The sequence below is a fragment of the Pipra filicauda genome, unplaced genomic scaffold, assembly GCF_003945595.2.
Source record: "Pipra filicauda isolate LSUMZ 115617 unplaced genomic scaffold, ASM394559v2 scaffold3_size10097308_pilon, whole genome shotgun sequence".
NCBI classification, from domain to species: domain Eukaryota; kingdom Metazoa; phylum Chordata; class Aves; order Passeriformes; family Pipridae; genus Pipra; species Pipra filicauda.
In genome coordinates, this window is record NW_024104532.1 from 5,975,374 (window position 1) to 5,992,471 (window position 17,098).

The window sequence follows — 17,098 nt, forward strand, 5'->3', positions numbered from 1 at the left end:
GCAACTGCTAAGTTTAGGCTGTTAGGAACACTTGTCCTAGAATGTGTACTGTGGTGTTTTCAGTAAACAAAAGTACCTTCTTCCTTGGAAGGTGTTTTGCTGTGCTGAACAGGATAGTTCTTGAGGGTGCTAAGGGGTGTTTGAATAAACATCAAAACTTTTATCCTGATTTCTGTGAACTTCAATGTAGTTTAGTAGGCAAAAGCACAGAATTCAGTGTCTGGGTTTTGTTGCTACTCCACCCTGTTTACTTCTGAGGTAGTTGCCAGTTTCTGTAGCAATAACCTAAGCTTATTTCTGCTGCAGAGGTTATTGCAGGTTTTCACTGCTTCAGTCTCCGTGTCTCGTTTTCAAATAAACGCATTTTAAGAATAAATGAAAATTTCTTTGTCAGAAACCACACCCTTGCCCCTGTATCCTGGCCTTCCTGGATTTCCAGGATTCATGCAGATCTAGGAAGGCATTTAAGTCAGGTTTTGCCGAAGTCAAAAGTTAAGAAAATGCTTGGAGGTTTAGGAACTGAGGTTTTGGAGTAGCAGCTGCTGTTGTAATTCCAGTGCTTCTGTTCTGGGCATGGATGAAGTGTCACTGTGAGCTGCTTGTCAGCATGGCTTCGAAATACATTTGCTTGTTTAGAACAAGTTAGTTACTGTATAGTAAATAGTTAGCCAGCTGTCATTGCCTGATCCTCTAACTTATTTTTTCCTCGAGGAGCCAAAAGAGGAAGAAATGACAGAGGAAGAGAAGGCAGCTCAGAAGGCCAAGCCGGTTGCCACCACCCCTATTCCAGGCACCCCATGGTAGGTGGCTGCTGCCGTGGGACTGACAGGGCTGGTCCTGGAGCCACCAGGAGGGCTGCTGGGGGGATTAGAATAAGTGATAGTGTGCAAAGAACCTGTACTTGGTGTGCTGCTCCCAAACAGCACCATGTTCCTCCAGCCAGCACTGCTCACATGGTGCCAGTTCTCCTGGTGCTCAGTGTTGGCTCTTGTGCCACTCGCTGCCTGCAGTCCCACTGCCAGGATTTCATATCCCAGCCCGTTCACCTGCCACTGATCCCTCCTGATCTGGTATGATATACTGGCCAAAAAAAAAAAAATCCTAGGCTTCTCTTGGCCTGTGCCTTAGGAAACAAATAGCTGCAGCTGCTGGCCAAAATAAGCTTTTTTTTTTAACTTAGCCTAGAAACTGCTCAGGTGCCTGTGTGGTGTCAGGAGGGTGACTCCTGCTGTAGTATGTGTAAATCATCTCTATGTGTTTGCATGACAAAGGTAAAAATCTTCCTGATGGGAAAGTGATATTGTTTTCATTTTTGCAATTTAGCTATCGCTGTTTTTTAATAATGCTTGGTATTTAAAACTGTCTCCCTTTAAATTGCCTCTGTGGTTCTTTTATCCCATCACATACAAAAATCTGGCAAGATCCTGAGGTTGCTTTTTCTCATAATCTGTGGGGCGTTGAAGAGATGAGGTAATTTTATCCCAAAATCTGATTCCACTCTCTAAAACATTTTTCCAGAGAAGAGCTGAGTCTCCTCTTAAAAAGCTCCTGATAAAAAAGCATTTTTAAAATTGCATTTTCAGTGTCAAATTTCAATTACTGCATTTTCAAATCTGCCAGCAGAGAAAAGGAGCAGTTCAGGGGGTCCCAGCTGGGCAGTAGGAACGTCTGGCAGTTGTGAAGTCAGTGTAACCTGGGTGTGTGGCCATTGTGCTTCAGTCTGTGAACATGGTAATGGGTACATAGTGAGTGAAGACAAGGTAATCTGAGCCCTCCTGTCCCATCCCCAGGTGTGTGGTGTGGACGGGGGATGAGCGTGTGTTCTTCTATAACCCCACCACCCGACTGTCCATGTGGGACCGACCCGACGACCTCATCGGGAGAGCTGACGTGGACAAAATCATTCAGGAACCTCCTCACAAAAAAGGAATGGAAGAAGGAAAAAAACTTAGTAAGAGCAATCTCGTTGCCATCGTAGGAAGCCTGAGTATAATTTATCACTTGTTTTGTGTTGATTTCCATAGCTTGTAACATTTAAATAAGTGACAGAAATGTAAGGACACACTGAAAATATGTGTAAATGTACATTGTAAGAGGCTGGTGGGAATGCAGATTGCAGAGTCCTCTGGGGAAAAAACAGCCCATTTGAAGAAAGTAGATGCTAACAAGGTTAATTGTTCTGTAAAATGCCAACAGGCTGAAAAACCCCACAGTTTTTACTGACTAAAAAGAGGGAATGTGTTCGTGTTATAAGCAAGAGGCCAGAAAAGATTGATCATAATGTACAAGTGGGCTCTCACAGAAGAGGAGTTAACTTAAAGACCACCAACCAGAGTAGAGTTTGGAAACAACTGCCAAGAACAGAGAACATTCAAGGAGCTGCTGAGATGAGATTTCTCTCTGGCCTGAATTCTAGTAAATGGTCCTGGGATGACATGTGGATTTGGTAGCCGGAGGAGAGCAAAGTGCAAGTGGGTAATCAGGAGTTCCAAATGTGCTTCATTAGACTGTTTAGCCTGAGTTGTTTTTCCCTGGAAATAAGAGGTCAGTGTTTGTCATTTTAAATCCCAAGCTGATCACAAGTCCACTAGTCCTGCTCCCAAATTCCCCTGGTGTAACTCCGAAAGTGACTGAGAACCACGTGTCTCCCTTTGTGAGAACATGATTGCTGCACACATTGTCCTCAGTTTGTCCACGAGCCTTCACTTGTAAATTACAAACCTTTCATCAATACAAAATCTGAAGTGTTATTGAAATCTGTTACAGTTAGAGAAGAGCACGAAGCTGCAGAGGAAGCAAACGAAGATGAGCCTATTAAAATAAAAAAGCGCAAGTAAGTTTTTGCTTTTTCAATGCCAAACAGTCTGTGTAGGTAAAATAACTGAAGTTTGTAACCTGAGATGTGTATGCTGTGTCCAGCGGAGCAGAACAGGAACTGAGAGGGTTGGGGAACACAATCATCAGCTTTCTGCTGCTCAGCAGCTCAGGTATTTGATATTTCCCTGAGATAGCTGAAACGTATGCAGAGAGGAAATAGCATGTCTTTTGGAAATAAATGGTGTAAGTTGGTGAAACCAAGGAATATTTTGAGTGCAGTTTGTCTTAAATAACTTGCTTCTGTTGTTTGTTGATTTCTGGGCACAAGACTTTGTTGCTAGAATATCCAACCACTTAGATTTTCATAGTGGTTTCTCTATTTTCACTCTGTTATAAAGGTTTAAGAATTTGGTTTAGGTCCTTTGGTCTGGTTGCCTTTTGGAAGTGATATATGTGATATACTTACACTGTTTTACGAGTGGTTTTGCTGTGTTATTTGTGGTCATGTGCTCCTGGGGACAGTCATGGAGCTGTTGGCAGTAAGGTCTGGTTGTTGTTTGGGGTGAAGGGCCTTTGCTCTTAGTGAACATAAATCAACAAACAGCTCACTTGGCCAGAAGATCGTGAGGTGTTCCCGGTCTAAACAAACTCCCTTAGTGCCTCGTGGCCCTGAAGAGGAGATCAGAAAATTAGTGCTGTTGATGTAAAATCTGCTGCACGTCTGGCAAGACCTTTGAACGCAGCCAGGGTGTTCTGATTGCTTGGAGTCATCTGTTGGCACTGAAGTTATTTGGAGTACCTTGGCTCCTGAGCTCTCAGTAGGAAAGCATTCGTATCTATGTCTGAGAATGGGTTTCATAGGCTGTAAGCCTGTTCTTCTGGAGCAATGGGTGATATCCATCCTGTCCTGGCACAGTTTGTTTTTTGACCTACAGGGCTGGCGTTGTGCTTCTCAAATTACGCTTTATGTTGGGTTTTTTTTCAGGAAAGATGATATCAAAGACATTGATTCCGAGAAGGAGGCTGCTATGGAGGCTGAGATTAAAGCTGCTCGGGAGAGAGCCATTGTCCCACTGGAGGCTCGGATGAAGCAGTTCAAGGACATGCTGCTGGAAAGAGGGGTCAGAAACCTCTGTGTGTGTGTGTGTGAGAAGGGAGAGAGGGAAGTTCAGGCAGAGGTCTCGATTCTTGGTGAATTCCAAAGCTGCAATGTTTTGGTGTAAGGAAGCAATCTCATCCTTCCTCTGATGAATGGATGCTCTTGGTACAAGGCTCCAGATTTCAAAGAAAGATACAATTACAGCAAAGTTTTGATTCCTTAGTAAGTGAAATGAAGCAAGGTCAAGACAGATTTTTTTTTTTTTTTCAATTTTTCCCCAAGTTAAGTAATTACCTAACTGGAAGTTGCCGTTGAAGATGATTAGGGCACACGAATGACATATCCTTAATGTTTTTGGAAATGTTCCTACTGAGAAAAGCAGCAACTTCCACTCTAGTCTGTGCAGTCTTATCCTTAAATGGGAGACTTTTTGCTATTATTTAACTAAATCTGGAATCTACTTGATGCCAATCAATTTTGATGGATAAATTAGGCTATTAGAATATAAATTTGATAGTAACTGAAAAATGGAAGTGGTTCCAGCTGCCTGTGGAACACAGCCTCTCAAGACTTTCTTCCAATGTACTTTTTGGTTTTAATGTCACACAGCAGTAATAATTAAGTGTGTATTATCATTTAGAAGTTTTCAGAGCTAATTAGTGTTGAAACTTTCTGTGACAGCCTCGATCATCCACTAGTGATAAAAACTCCAGGATGAGTTTGTTTCCCTGTTTTCATCAGATGTCTTGGAGTTTTCAAGCAAAACCGAACAACTTCTCATGTATGTTTGTCTTCTTTTAATTAAAGGTCTCTGCCTTTTCAACATGGGAGAAAGAGCTGCACAAGATCGTGTTTGATCCTCGGTACTTGCTGCTCAACCCGAAAGAAAGGAAACAGGTAAGAAAGTCAAATTCACTCACCATCCAGACACAACTACTGCAGATTTATCTGAATCTTCAGTCTGTTTTTGTTCCTGCAAACCTTCCAGTGTTGCAAGGAATTTCTGTCATGATTAGGGTTTGTCTGGAAACAGAAGAAGCCAGCAAGGGAAAGTGTTGATAGTTGTTTTATTTCCTGTGGTCAGAAGATCTCGTACCTTAATACAGTTAAAGCTGTACATGTAAGAGTGCTGCCAAAACCTGAATGAAATGGTGAGAGTCATCCGTATCTCTTCAAAGTATTGGCATAATGAATAATTCCAGCTATTTATTTAAGAAAAAAAGTGGTCGGGAGGAAGACTAAAGTGCGTTTTTATTGTTAAGCAAATTCTCACTTCAGCAGCTTTTCTTCGAGTGGATATAGGGAAATGGAAAGCTTTGAGAACACAGAAGTGTCTGAAACATGGGACCCAGGAAAACGTTACCTGGAATGTGTAAGGAACTTCTTCCCAGGTCTCAGATGATGTGTTAGGTACAGCACCGTGCACGTGCAGCAGCTTGGATCATTTGCACATTGGGATACAAAGAGACCCTAACCCTTCTTTCTGCCTCATCTGTGTTAGTTCTGTGGTGAGAGGAAAGGAAATAGAGAAGGAAAGAAGTGAGATTTTTCCTCCCTCTTACTTAGAGCTTCTGTGTGTCACGTTTGGGTGTCTGCTGTGGGTGACTGGTGTTTCTGTAGGTGTTTGATCAGTATGTGAAAACACGAGCAGAGGAAGAGCGCAAGGAGAAGAAAAATAAAATAATGCAGGCCAAGGAGGATTTCAAGAAAATGATGGAAGAAGCAAAGATTAATCCAAGGTAGGAGCTTCTTTGTGGTTTGTGTACATAAGCTCTACTAGAACGCAGGATGTTGGGTTGTATTGGGTTGATTAACCTTGTTCAAAATGGGCAAAGAGGAGAAAAATCATCAGATACTGTTGAAATCTTCTTTTATGTACTTATATTCACCTAATCCATGAAATAATAGAACTTGTGATTTATGATGATTTACGTATTTCTAATGATTTACATATTTATAGTGATTTACATATTTCAAGTTGAAGAAATCCGCAGCGTGCTGCCTGGATTGTGAGAAAGGCCTCAGGATCCACCACAAGTTTCTTTAATAACCCTGTTCCTTCTTCTCTGAAAAGTAGTAGGGAGGTTTCTTGGGTTTGGAGGGGGATAAAGGGATGTTTCTCTGATTACAAAATATGTTAATGATAATATGATAGAGTGTTCTGGTTGCTTTAATACAGCAATGATTACACACCCCTCCGATTCAGACCCACTGCAGTGATAAGAGCGAGGGGATGACAGTGAAAGTACATTCAAGATTTCATTTCTGGGATTGTTTATTTCACAGCTTCCTCACGTAGAGGTCATGAGTTATGTGCTTGTGTCACCAGATGAGGTCCAAAGCATCCTCTTTCAGCATCTCCTGGCTCTTCTGGCATTAATTCTTTTCCAGTGAAATAACAGCTCATTTGTTTCACTTCAGCTCAGTTTTTTCCTGTGACTCGTTTTGGAAATCTGGTGACGGTGCTATGTTAACTTTTAAATTGCTTCAGATCTGACTAATAACTCAGTAGTAGGCTGGAAGAATGAAGGCATGGAAATGCTTTAAGGAACAGTTACGTTGGCTTTAGTATCCTCAGTTTCCAGCATATCTCCAGTATGTCATGTTGGGACTGATTCTTTACCTGATTATGGGCTGGGGTGGGAAAGAGAGTTCCAGCTGAAATACTGTCTTGTTTAATCTTATCCTTTGTCTTCTGGTTTCAGTGTTTGTCTAAAGATATTGCTGTACTTCTGTGAGTGCCAGACTGGTTTTTTATCATCTATCTCAGTCCAACATGCTCAAGAGTTTGTGTTCCACTTCACTTGAGCAGCTCTTGTTCTTCAATCTAGCTGTACATTCACTTTCTAATCCTTTTGAATAAGCTACCAAATTCTCTTCTTGTTTCAATTTACCCTACAGCAACAGTAGGCTGGATTTTCCAAGTCTAATTATTTCCATGCTGTGATGAAAACATTCCTATGATTATAAGTGTCTCACGTATTCTTGGGGCCAGATTTGCATCAGAGCTTGGAAAAAGCACAGTAGTGATTTTTTTCCGAGGTAAGTGGCAGTACTGTACCTACTGCACAGGTTGGAATCTGGCCCTGGAGGTGAGAGAACGGTCAGGGAAACGCTGTGGGATGATGGGTCAAAAGCCCAGGATTGTTGCCTCTGCCCATAGTGTTTGAAGGGGTTTCAGCTCTGTGTGGTTTAAGCTCAGGCTCTGCACTGAAGGGGGAAGAATTGGTACAGCCAGTGTTCTGTGGGGACTCCTACCAAAGACTGGTTTTCCTGGTGAACTCTTAGCATGGTTTGGCTGCAAGTGAATGCACCTGAGATTTTTGGTTTCACAGCTGTGAAATACCTGGACAGACTGGTTGGTGGCTGAACTGCTAACCCACAGAAAAGAAGAGTTTTGTAGACAACTGAGTTTTTTTCATTTCTTCTCCTTGGTTGCACTGTAGTCTCTCTCTGCACCTGCCTATTCTGCAGGTGGCTGTATCTGAACAAACCAACCCACCCCTGTAAGTCTCTGACAACACCTCTCGTGTGAGTGCTGGCTCTTTTTATAGAGTTCATTGGTCAAGCAGCTCTGTAGTGAGACCATAGGATTTGCCTTTTGGGAATTTTTAAGTTGTGCTCTGGCATGTATTGCAGCAGAGGAAGTACTTCCCTGCTGAACCTGCCTCCCAGCCCAGACAGCTCTGCCAAATGAGTTCACTTGCCATTTTGTTGCAGAACTACTTTTAGTGAATTTGCAGCCAAGCATGCTAAAGACTCGAGGTTCAAGGCAATTGAAAAGATGAAAGATCGAGAGGCCTTGTTTAATGAGTTTATCACAGCGGCAAGAAAGAAGGAGAAGGAAGACTCGAAGACCAGGGGAGAGAAGGTAAGGGGACTCTTGAGTTCCAGCAGTGTGAGTGGTGTGAATGAGATGGGACAGAGCCAGTGCTTGGCTTCCCTGAGCCTTCCCTGAGACATGGGCCTGCACTTTCCTACAGGCAAACACTTCAGTGGTGTCCCCCTGGTCTTTCTGAACTATTTCAAGTTTGCAGTTTTACTGACTTTTAGAGTATCTAGAATTGAATTGTGTTTATTTGTGAAGCTGAGTTTGCTTAAATAATGACATTTTTTTAATTTACCTGAGCAAGTAACATTATCTTCTTAACCTGAGTAATGCTTGATTTTATTTTCTTTATTAAGTTCTATTATCCTGAAGCATGAAAAGGAAAAGGAGTCGTGTCCTCTTTGGCTATAACCCCAGAGCTTGCCATTACCTCTGTGCTCCCTCACTGGAGGCAGGCAGGACTTGCAATTCCCTGACGGTACCGCAGTTAAATTTCAAACAGTTCCCATATCCTTCCTTTCCATCTCAAAACAGACACTTAGGGACTTTTGTAGTAAATAGATCTTATGTGTAAACTGCTGCTGATTAGATTTAAAGGTCAGCTATTACAGATTAATGAACTCCCAGTGTCATGTGCCCGCACTGCTGCTGGTGGGGAGCAGCTCTTTCCCCTGGAGAGAGGATATCAAATGGGGTCACCAGAACCTGGGGCCACTTACTGCCACGTCCCTGTGTGTGTGTGAGTGGAGGTCACCTCTGAAGGCCAATCATTTTTGATATTTGGAAGTCTGCAATGTTTATTTTGTAGTATGAAGTTATTGCAGATTTCCCTGGAGTGCTTTTGGGAGAGAGAAGTGCTGGCGGACAGATCTGGGGACAATTTCATTCTTCAGGAAGCTTTCCATATTTCTGAAATCTCGATACTCTGATCTAATTTGGTTCTGCACTCAATTTTCACAAATGTTGCCTTATTGCTGCTGTCTTCAGTAAATGATTGTGCTTTCAGAGGGGAACTGATGTAGTTCAAAACTAGATTTTACATACTGCATTTTGATTGTGAATATGGAATTTTAAAGCATTTTTGCAGCTTAATAGTGCAGTTGAAGACTTAAAAGAATAAATATTAACTTGATTGTTGTTGCATGATTGTTCTAAAGTTGAAAAGTTAAAAGAAGAGAGATTGTATTTGTTTGCTTTGAATAATGTTTTTTTTTTCTCCAAAAGCCTTTTGTAACCATTTTATGTATTCTGTTTTATAACAAGTGGATAGACTTTACAGTTATGTGCTGTGCGGCCTGTCAATCAGTTCAGTCTGACAGCTGTCAATCACTGACACGCAAATATTATGGGATTCCCTAGTGAGGAAAGCATTGGTATCTCTGTGTGGTGACTTTAGCCTCCCGCAGTTCCGGTACTTTACATTTTTTTAGTTTTTTTCCTTGTGAAGTGATGAGAGTTGTACCTGCAATGTGTTAACTGCCAAAAAAAAAAAAAAAAAAAAAAGACTTCTAAATACACCTGAAATGTTTTCAGCCTTATTTTCCTTTGATTTTGAAAGTGCTTAAAACATAAAAGAAAATTTAAGGCATTTAACCTGAAGCTTTCTCAGTCTGTCGTAAAAGTCCAAATTCTTTATTTAGGGAGGATCAACTTTACAGAAATCTTTAACGTAAGGGTTTTAGATTATCTAATGTTTGATTTTTGCCTCATGGAGTTATGGCTTACAGGATGGGATGGTGCAGCCAGCTTTTCCAATGCCTGCTTTTATTCCTGTGCCTAATTTCAGTGAGTAAGTCTGATGCCAATGCTTCTTGGATGAGAGAGAGAGAAGGAATATGGGGGGAACTTGGGGATATCAGGAAAGGGACTGTGGGCAGATAACAATGACCAAGTTGATCCTGTACTGTCCTGGGACACGGCCTTGTTCCGTGTCCCCAGGACGAGCCATGGCAGAGGATGAGCTTGATATCCCACTTTACAGACTTACTGGAATGTTGAGCTGCAGATGCCCTGCAGCCCCGTGCTGGTGGCTGTGTCCCCTGTCACCTGCCCCATGTCCAGAGCTCTGGGTGATACTCGACTTGGTCGAGCAAGTCCCTGTGTGCAGGCACATGGAACTCACCGTCCAGAGCTGGGGTCTGAAAAGGTTATTCCTTGCTGAGATGTTTTAGACTCAATTTTTTGAGACATTTTCACCTTCTTTTTTTAAAATAGAAATGATGTGGCAACACCTGTGCTGTGCACAGGGCACCTGAGTGAAGTGTAAGCTGTGCTTTAGAGCACTGAGGCCTGAAGTGCCTGCCGTTGGTTATTCTGGGGGAGGGAGTTGGCTGTGCCCTCCTGATCCCTGTCCAGTCGGGGGCTGGAGAGGGAACAGCTGGTCCTGCTGGTGGCTGCACAACCAGGGAGGAGCTCCTGAGGGAATGAGGGAGTGAGGGGTGTTACTGGTGCCCACACAGCCAGGCAGGAACTCCTGAGGGAATGAGGGGTGCCACTGGCAGCCACACTGCTGGGCAGGAGCTCCTGGGAGACCGAGGGTTTGCTGCTGGCAGCTCCCATGGGAGCACCTCCCTGCAGCCTGTGGTGGTGGTCTCAGGTGAGGGTTTGTGTGGCTGCTCATGCCACAATGTTCCCAGCAGTGTGGCAGGCATACAGTCCTCATCCTGTGGAATACATCCATGCACAGGTGATTTGTGCAGGAGCTTGGAGATACCCTTACCTTAGAGACTTCTGTGGTAACAGCTGGGAACTATTTGGTTTCTAACAAATATTTCAAATGCCATGGCTTAGAAAGCTTCATATTTCAATACTGCATGCATGTTTTAAGATGTTTTGAAACAACATTCTTAATTTTACAATGAATAAACAGTTTGCTTAGCATTTTGTTGAGCTCCTGCAAGATAAAGCAGTAGTGCTGTAGCTGTAGCACAACATCCCACTGGCACTAATGGGCTTTTCTCTGATCTCTGCTTTACTGTCTTAGTCTCCTTTGGGATAGTAAAGAAAGAGCCTATAGAGCCTTTTATATTTATATGTTAATATTGCAAAGAACTAAAATTATTCGTGGGCAAAGCTGCAGACTATTGGTGCTGATCTTTCTTCCGTTTCTGCGTTCTGTAGCTAAACACATTTTAGGGGATGGGGATGTGCCAGGTCTCTGGCAAGCTGGAGCCTGCTCTGTCCATCTGCTCCCTTCCCTAAGGAACCTCAGTGTTCTGCAGCTAAACTGCTTCTGCTGGTTTCTGTTTTTTAAGGGATGAGGAGGGGAGATAAGGAGCAAATAACCTATGGCCAGTCCTCCCAGATTTGGGGTTTTTAATTCCTCTGCCATAAAACCAGCTTTAGTTTGCATCCCGGCAGGATGTGGGGTGCTATGGAATGCAGCAGGGTGTGGGGAGCTGTGGAGGCAGAACCCTTCTCCCTGCCTGCAGGGCCCTTGAGCATTCCCTGGCCCCTGGCGAGGTGACCCAGCCCCTCGCCTCTGCTTCCGAGGGGGGGAGGCTGAAGTGCCAAACCAGCCTGCCAGGGATACAGTGGTGACCAAGGACATAAAGTGCAGCAGGAACAGGGAGATCATCTGCCCCAGAAACCAAAATATCTAATAAAGGCACAGTAGTTGCTGTTACAATTGCTGGTTCTGGGACTTCAGATGAAAACATGTTTCTGGTTGTTTTGAAATAAAACCTGCCATGATTGATCCTCTGCCAGCCCTTGCTATGGCAGTTGTTGTGGGCAGAGTGCTGACATGCCACTTCCAATTGACAAAGTAGATTAAAATGTTTCCTTAAACTTTTATATAGATGTGCATGTCCATCCTAAATATAATTTACTTAATTCTAGATTTTACTTAATTTTAATGTGGGTAATTCTTTATTGGTTAGATCCATCTTAAGACACTGCTCTTTGTCGGCAGATCCAAGCATTCACCTCTGTTCATTGTACACCTGGAGGATGAATCCATAAATACCTGATTTCTCTAGAGCCCTGTTGCAAGCTGTATGGCTTCTGGAGTACTGATGTGCAAAATGCTATCATGCAGCATCAGTAACTTGTTAATTTGATATATATAAAAGCTCAAAACCAAACTTAAATTGGAGGAAAATAATAAAAACTCTGTTGGTGGATTGTTCTTTAAAGAAGAGAATTCATCTAAAGTGTAGCAGATCACCTTAATGTATCTGCTTTGGCAAAATTGTCCCAAGGGACAGTGAATTTGGGCTGCAGTTATGGCTAAATTCAGAGTTTTAGTGATTTCTCTAAATTGCAATGGTATGTAATGTTAATATGCTCCCTCTGATGGAGGTAAGTCGACTCCTTTTTTCATAAGAGCAAACTGTGGGATATCAAAGTGTCTTTCTCAAGCGTTGTCTTTCTGTTTCTGTCTGTACAACAGATCAAAATGGACTTCTTTGAGCTGCTGGCAAACCACCACCTGGACAGTCAGTCTCGCTGGAGCAAAGTGAAGGACAAAGTGGAGACTGACCCGCGGTACAAGGCGGTGGACAGCTCCTCACAGAGGGAGGACCTGTTCAAGCAGTACATCGAGAAAATAGCCAAGGTCAGCAGGGAGCACGGGGAGCGTGGCTGGGGGTGTGCTGTGGGGAGACTGATCCTTGCTGAACAGAAATCAGTGCAGAGTTACTGTGCTGGTACCCCAGCATGGCAGCTTGGAACTTAGGAGTTCTGTCCCTGGTGGGGTGTGCGTGGGACCTGCGTGCTCACACACAATATCTGGGAGAATTTATCCCTCAGAGACTCCTGTGAAGCCATTGGTTGGAAAATTGGCTGTAAAACTTCAGAAACTACAGACACCACATTGATTACTTCCTCCTAAGATGGGCAGCGTTTCCCTTGCCGTGATTTTTCCCTATGAGCTGAGCTTCCTTCAGGGATCTGTGTTCATACATAGTTCTTTCACTGCTGCTTCTTTCTTAGTCCAGTATTCCTACCTTTCTCTTCCAGGCAATTAATGGTTGAGTATGTAAAACTGGGCCAACAGTGATCACCCTGTCCCCCCTTATTCTGAGTTTGTTGCTGAACACAATGTGCTTCTGGGAATAGTTCTGTGACCAAGCTTGCCTCTCCCCTGTGTAAACCCTGTAATGCTACAGCACAGCTCTTGAAGCAAAATCTTGTAATCCATGGATCCCAAATCCCTTTGAAGTATTTTGTTCCAAGCTGCCTTCAGTTTGATAACCCTTTAGTTCGCTCGCCTGTCTAATGAAAGGTGTTGTGTTGTTTTTATTGAGAAAGCTTTGTTCCTGCATTTCAGAACTTAGATTCTGAGAAGGAGAAGGAGCTGGAGCGACAGGCGCGGATCGAGGCGAGCCTGCGGGAGCGAGAGCGGGAGGTGCAGAAAGCGCGCTCGGAGCAGACCAAGGAGATCGATCGGGAGCGGGAGCAGCACAAGCGGGAAGAGGCCATACAGAACTTCAAAGCGCTGCTCTCGGACATGGTGAGGCACGGACAGGCCCCTCGGCTGGTCAGGGCAGGCTTAGGTTGGTGCTCCCTGGAAAAGCCTTTTGGCATTTGGAGCTCAGCTTATACAGAGATGGAATCTCATTGAGGTTTTTAGCAGAGCTCCCGTTGTCTCTGGAAATAATAATCTCCGAGGATGCCTTTCCAAGCACTCTGCTGAAAACAGGGTGTTATGCACAGAGGAGAGAGTGCTGGAATCTCCTGGTTTTGAGAATGCTCAGCCAGGTCAGTGGGGCGTCTCCGTCTGCTTCGATGCAGAGGGATTCCTTCTGCCACTGCCTGCTCAGTGTTCGTGAGGCACCTGCTACAGTCTCCTCTTAAAAGCTGGGGGTTTATCTTTCATTTTAACCTTAACTTCAAGCAAGATAAATAATAAAAAAATAAGGGTGTAAGAATTATCAATGAACTTTAGAAAAACTGGTCTAAAAGCGAATCATCTCCGGCTCAGGTGCGCTCTTCAGACGTGTCCTGGTCTGACACCAGGAGGACCCTGCGCAAAGATCACCGCTGGGAGTCGGGGTCCCTGCTCGAGAGAGAGGAGAAAGAGAAGCTCTTTAACGAACACATCGAGGCACTTACCAAAAAGAAGAGGGAACACTTCAGGCAACTTCTGGATGAAACTTCAGCGGTAAGAGCTGCTGATGTTCAAACTGAAAATCTTTGCAGCCCATTGGGGTTTCTCTTTTTGTGTCTTTCTGTCCCACAGTCTGATTGGGTTTACTTCCAGGGCCCCTTTGCTTCAACACTCTCTTTTCTCCTTCATAACAAAATCTGTTCATTACGTTTCCTTACCTGTTTCTCTGGAGTGCCATTTTGGACACACAGTTGATTTTCATAGAAGCTTTTAATCAGTGATCTCTTCATCTTTTTAGTTCTTCAGCACTGAGTTATTTGATACTCTTCACTGTCTGGCTTCTGACTCTTTCAGATATCCAGGGTGTTTGCTTTAGTGACCATAGTATAGTCTTACTCAGTTCATCTTTTTTGATCTCCTGCTTTATCTAGTGCTGCCAAACATGAACTTTTAGCCTGCTCATGCTGTGGAATCCATCCCTGATTTTGTGCATTTGGGGGTTTAGCGAGGCTTGCTTTCTTTTAGTTCTGTGCTAACTTCAGGCAGCTTTCACTTAACCTGGAAGTTTTTACCTCATTTTTAGTGCATTAGTTAATTTAGTTTAGAGGCAGATTTTCTGAAGGTAACTTTTATCAACACATTCATATACATGAATATGTGCTAGAAAAAGACTTTGGGAAGTAAATGATATTTGGAGGACCTTGACCTGAAAAATGCCATCTCAAAATACAAAGGAAAAGCCAGTATATACAATCTGCTAGTTAAAAATACAAATGTAATAGTATGAATAAGCAAAACCCAACACTTAAATACAGCAGCAACTTTCTCAGTGGACTTGGGAGATACTTAAAGGCTTCAGTGGTAGCAGTGTTTGCATTCTGTATTCTTAGAATCTAATTTTCTTTTAATTTAACTATTTTTGTTTCTTTTGAAAGATAACTTTAACATCAACATGGAAGGAAGTGAAAAAAATCATTAAAGAAGATCCAAGGTGCATTAAATTCTCTTCGAGTGACAGGGTAAGTGGTTTGTGTTGTTCTTGCCAACTTCCAGTGTGGTGCAGGGTACAGAGAAGTGAGCTGGTGGCTGCTGCACTGGGCTGTGCTCTATGTGAATGCAGATGTTAGTAGTTACATACAATTTGTGAAAAATTAAAATGTAAAGATAAGGAAAAGTGTAATTAACATGTAATTATTGCTGGTGTTCAGTGTGTTCAGTTGCAGGAAGTGCTGGAGCTGCATTCAGTGATTTGATTTTAACTTTTATCTTCCAGAAAAAGCAAAGGGAGTTTGAGGAATACATCCGAGACAAATACATCACTGCCAAAGCTGACTTCCGGACGCTGCTCAAAGAGACCAAATTCATCACCTACAGGTGGGGACCGTGATGCCAGTGCAGGACTTGGCTTTTTTTGTGCTTTGCCATATAAAAAGCAGCAAACTGATGTCTAATTTGATAACTTAGTTGATAAACAAGTTGATGTCTAAGTTACTTAAGTCTTTCATGGTGCTTAATTAATGTGGCACAAGTGTAGGCAACGAACCTTTGTCTCCTGTGCCCAGAGCACTGCTACGTGCCTAGTCCCAACCTAATGGGACAACTTTCTAGCTCAGAAAAAGGCCAGGTCCCTGCACCCTTCCCTACCTGGCCTGTCCCTGTGCTTCCTTATGGTGGGGCAGCTTCCCTGAGCCCGAGCGGGGGGGATCCTGGTTTCTCGGACTATGCTCCAGTGATAATTCTCTCGCTTGCTTTCAGATCCAAAAAGCTGATCCAGGAGTCCGATCAGCACCTGAAGGACGTGGAGAAGATCCTGCAGAATGACAAGCGGTACCTGGTGCTGGACTGTGTGCCAGAGGAGCGGCGCAAGCTCATCGTGTCCTACGTGGATGACCTGGACCGGCGCGGGCCACCCCCGCCGCCCACCGCCTCCGAGCCCACACGGAGAACCACGAAATAGTTACGGAATGCTCCTAATCCAAGGGTGTCTGTTAAATCCAAACGCTTGCATGAGCCATCTGTCAGGTTACACACATCCATTGCCGTGAATATATTCAAACATCTGAGGAGCAGAGGCAGGAGCAGCTTTTGTGAACATAAAATGGTCTCTGGGGAGGGAAACAACAACAAAGCCCCACATTAAAGGTATTTATGAGTTAATTGGGGCATGACTGACAAATCCCAAGGTGTGGGGCTGTTTGGTGACTGCAGGTCTCGGGGCGGGGTGTGTGAGGTGTGGATGTCTGGTACCTGGGGCTTTCCTCTCAGCACTGTCATACGTGTGAGTCCCAGGCGTGATCACGTCGTGGTTTGAGCGTGTCCTACGTGTGTGCCACAAGCTGCCTCATGGTTCCTGCAGTCCCTGGCTGAGGAGGTGACATGCTCTGATAGCTTAAATTATTGATCACAGCCTGCCCTGGAAACACCGGTCCCAGTTCTCTGCTTCCACCCTTGGGAATGGAACTAAATCCGTTAAAGCCAGGGTTAGAGCTGAGCGGAGAATTGGGACTCAGAGACGAACCCAGGTTTGTTCACAGGCTGCTCTGTTCCTGCCCCCAGCCATCAATTAGCAGCAGTCAGGTTGCTCTGCCCAAGTGAAGATCTGTCTAATAACTTTTGCTCAAAGCTGGAAACACTTGGTGCATCCCAGAGGTGACCGAGCAGGCCAGGACGGTTGTATAAACACGTTTTTATTTACGATAAAGTGATCTTTACATACTCTGGATTAGACTGTGGATTCCCTCTCTGGGCAATTCTTGTAAACTATACTCCTGTTTTGAATGTTAAACTTGTGTTTCTAAAGTTTAATTTTGAAAATGTTGGGATTGTTCAGTTTATGTATTTGAACTACAATAAACCAACCCTTTTTATATATGGATTGTACAGGCCTAATCCCGATTTCTGTTGAATTTTGCTGGACTTGTGAATTTATGAGTAAAGCAAACAACTGAAGTGATACCGCCTACATTCTTGGATGTGTTTGGCAGAACAGGGCCCGTGGCACTGAGCAGTGTGGGGTCAGTGTGTGGGCAAGGGAGGTGAGCAGAATAATACTGTCCTTTAGTGCTTTCATCTGTTGCTTGAATGTGAGCTGGCAGGGCTGGCAGAGCCAAAGTTTCCTTCTGCTGCTTCTGTGTTTGATGTGGGTCTCTTCCCCTGGCCGAGGGCTGGGGAAGGAGCCCCCTTCTTCCCTGAGAAAGTGATATTTTTTTTTTTTTTTTTTTTTTTTTTTTTTTTGTCAGCAGTTGGTGTTCATGGCCAGGGGTAGGACTTGCAGGCTGAACATCAAGAGAGAAGGGTTGTT

General features: G+C 43.7%; 1 protein-coding gene across 7 annotated transcripts in view; it reads left to right on the plus strand.

Moving 5' to 3' along the window:
- Positions 1–16,750, plus strand: part of TCERG1 (transcription elongation regulator 1) — a 30,677-nt gene extending 13,927 nt beyond the window's left edge. For 5 of the 7 annotated variants that reach the window (XM_027718533.2, XM_027718537.2, XM_027718539.2 and 2 more), the window contains 13 exons: positions 712–800; positions 1,791–1,951; positions 2,767–2,833; positions 3,803–3,938; positions 4,724–4,813; positions 5,537–5,655; positions 7,637–7,787; positions 12,139–12,303; positions 13,018–13,200; positions 13,672–13,851; positions 14,733–14,816; positions 15,071–15,171; positions 15,553–16,750. In XM_027718533.2, the coding sequence (XP_027574334.2) occupies positions 712–800; positions 1,791–1,951; positions 2,767–2,833; positions 3,803–3,938; positions 4,724–4,813; positions 5,537–5,655; positions 7,637–7,787; positions 12,139–12,303; positions 13,018–13,200; positions 13,672–13,851; positions 14,733–14,816; positions 15,071–15,171; positions 15,553–15,754 (1,728 nt within the window). In that variant the 3' untranslated portion in view covers positions 15,755–16,750. The remainder of the gene's footprint in view (positions 1–711; positions 801–1,790; positions 1,952–2,766; positions 2,834–3,802; positions 3,939–4,723; positions 4,814–5,536; positions 5,656–7,636; positions 7,788–12,138; positions 12,304–13,017; positions 13,201–13,671; positions 13,852–14,732; positions 14,817–15,070; positions 15,172–15,552) is intronic. The other 2 variants (XM_027718534.2, XM_027718536.2) reach the window with 1 other exon arrangement.
- Positions 16,751–17,098: the final 348 nt, after the last annotated feature.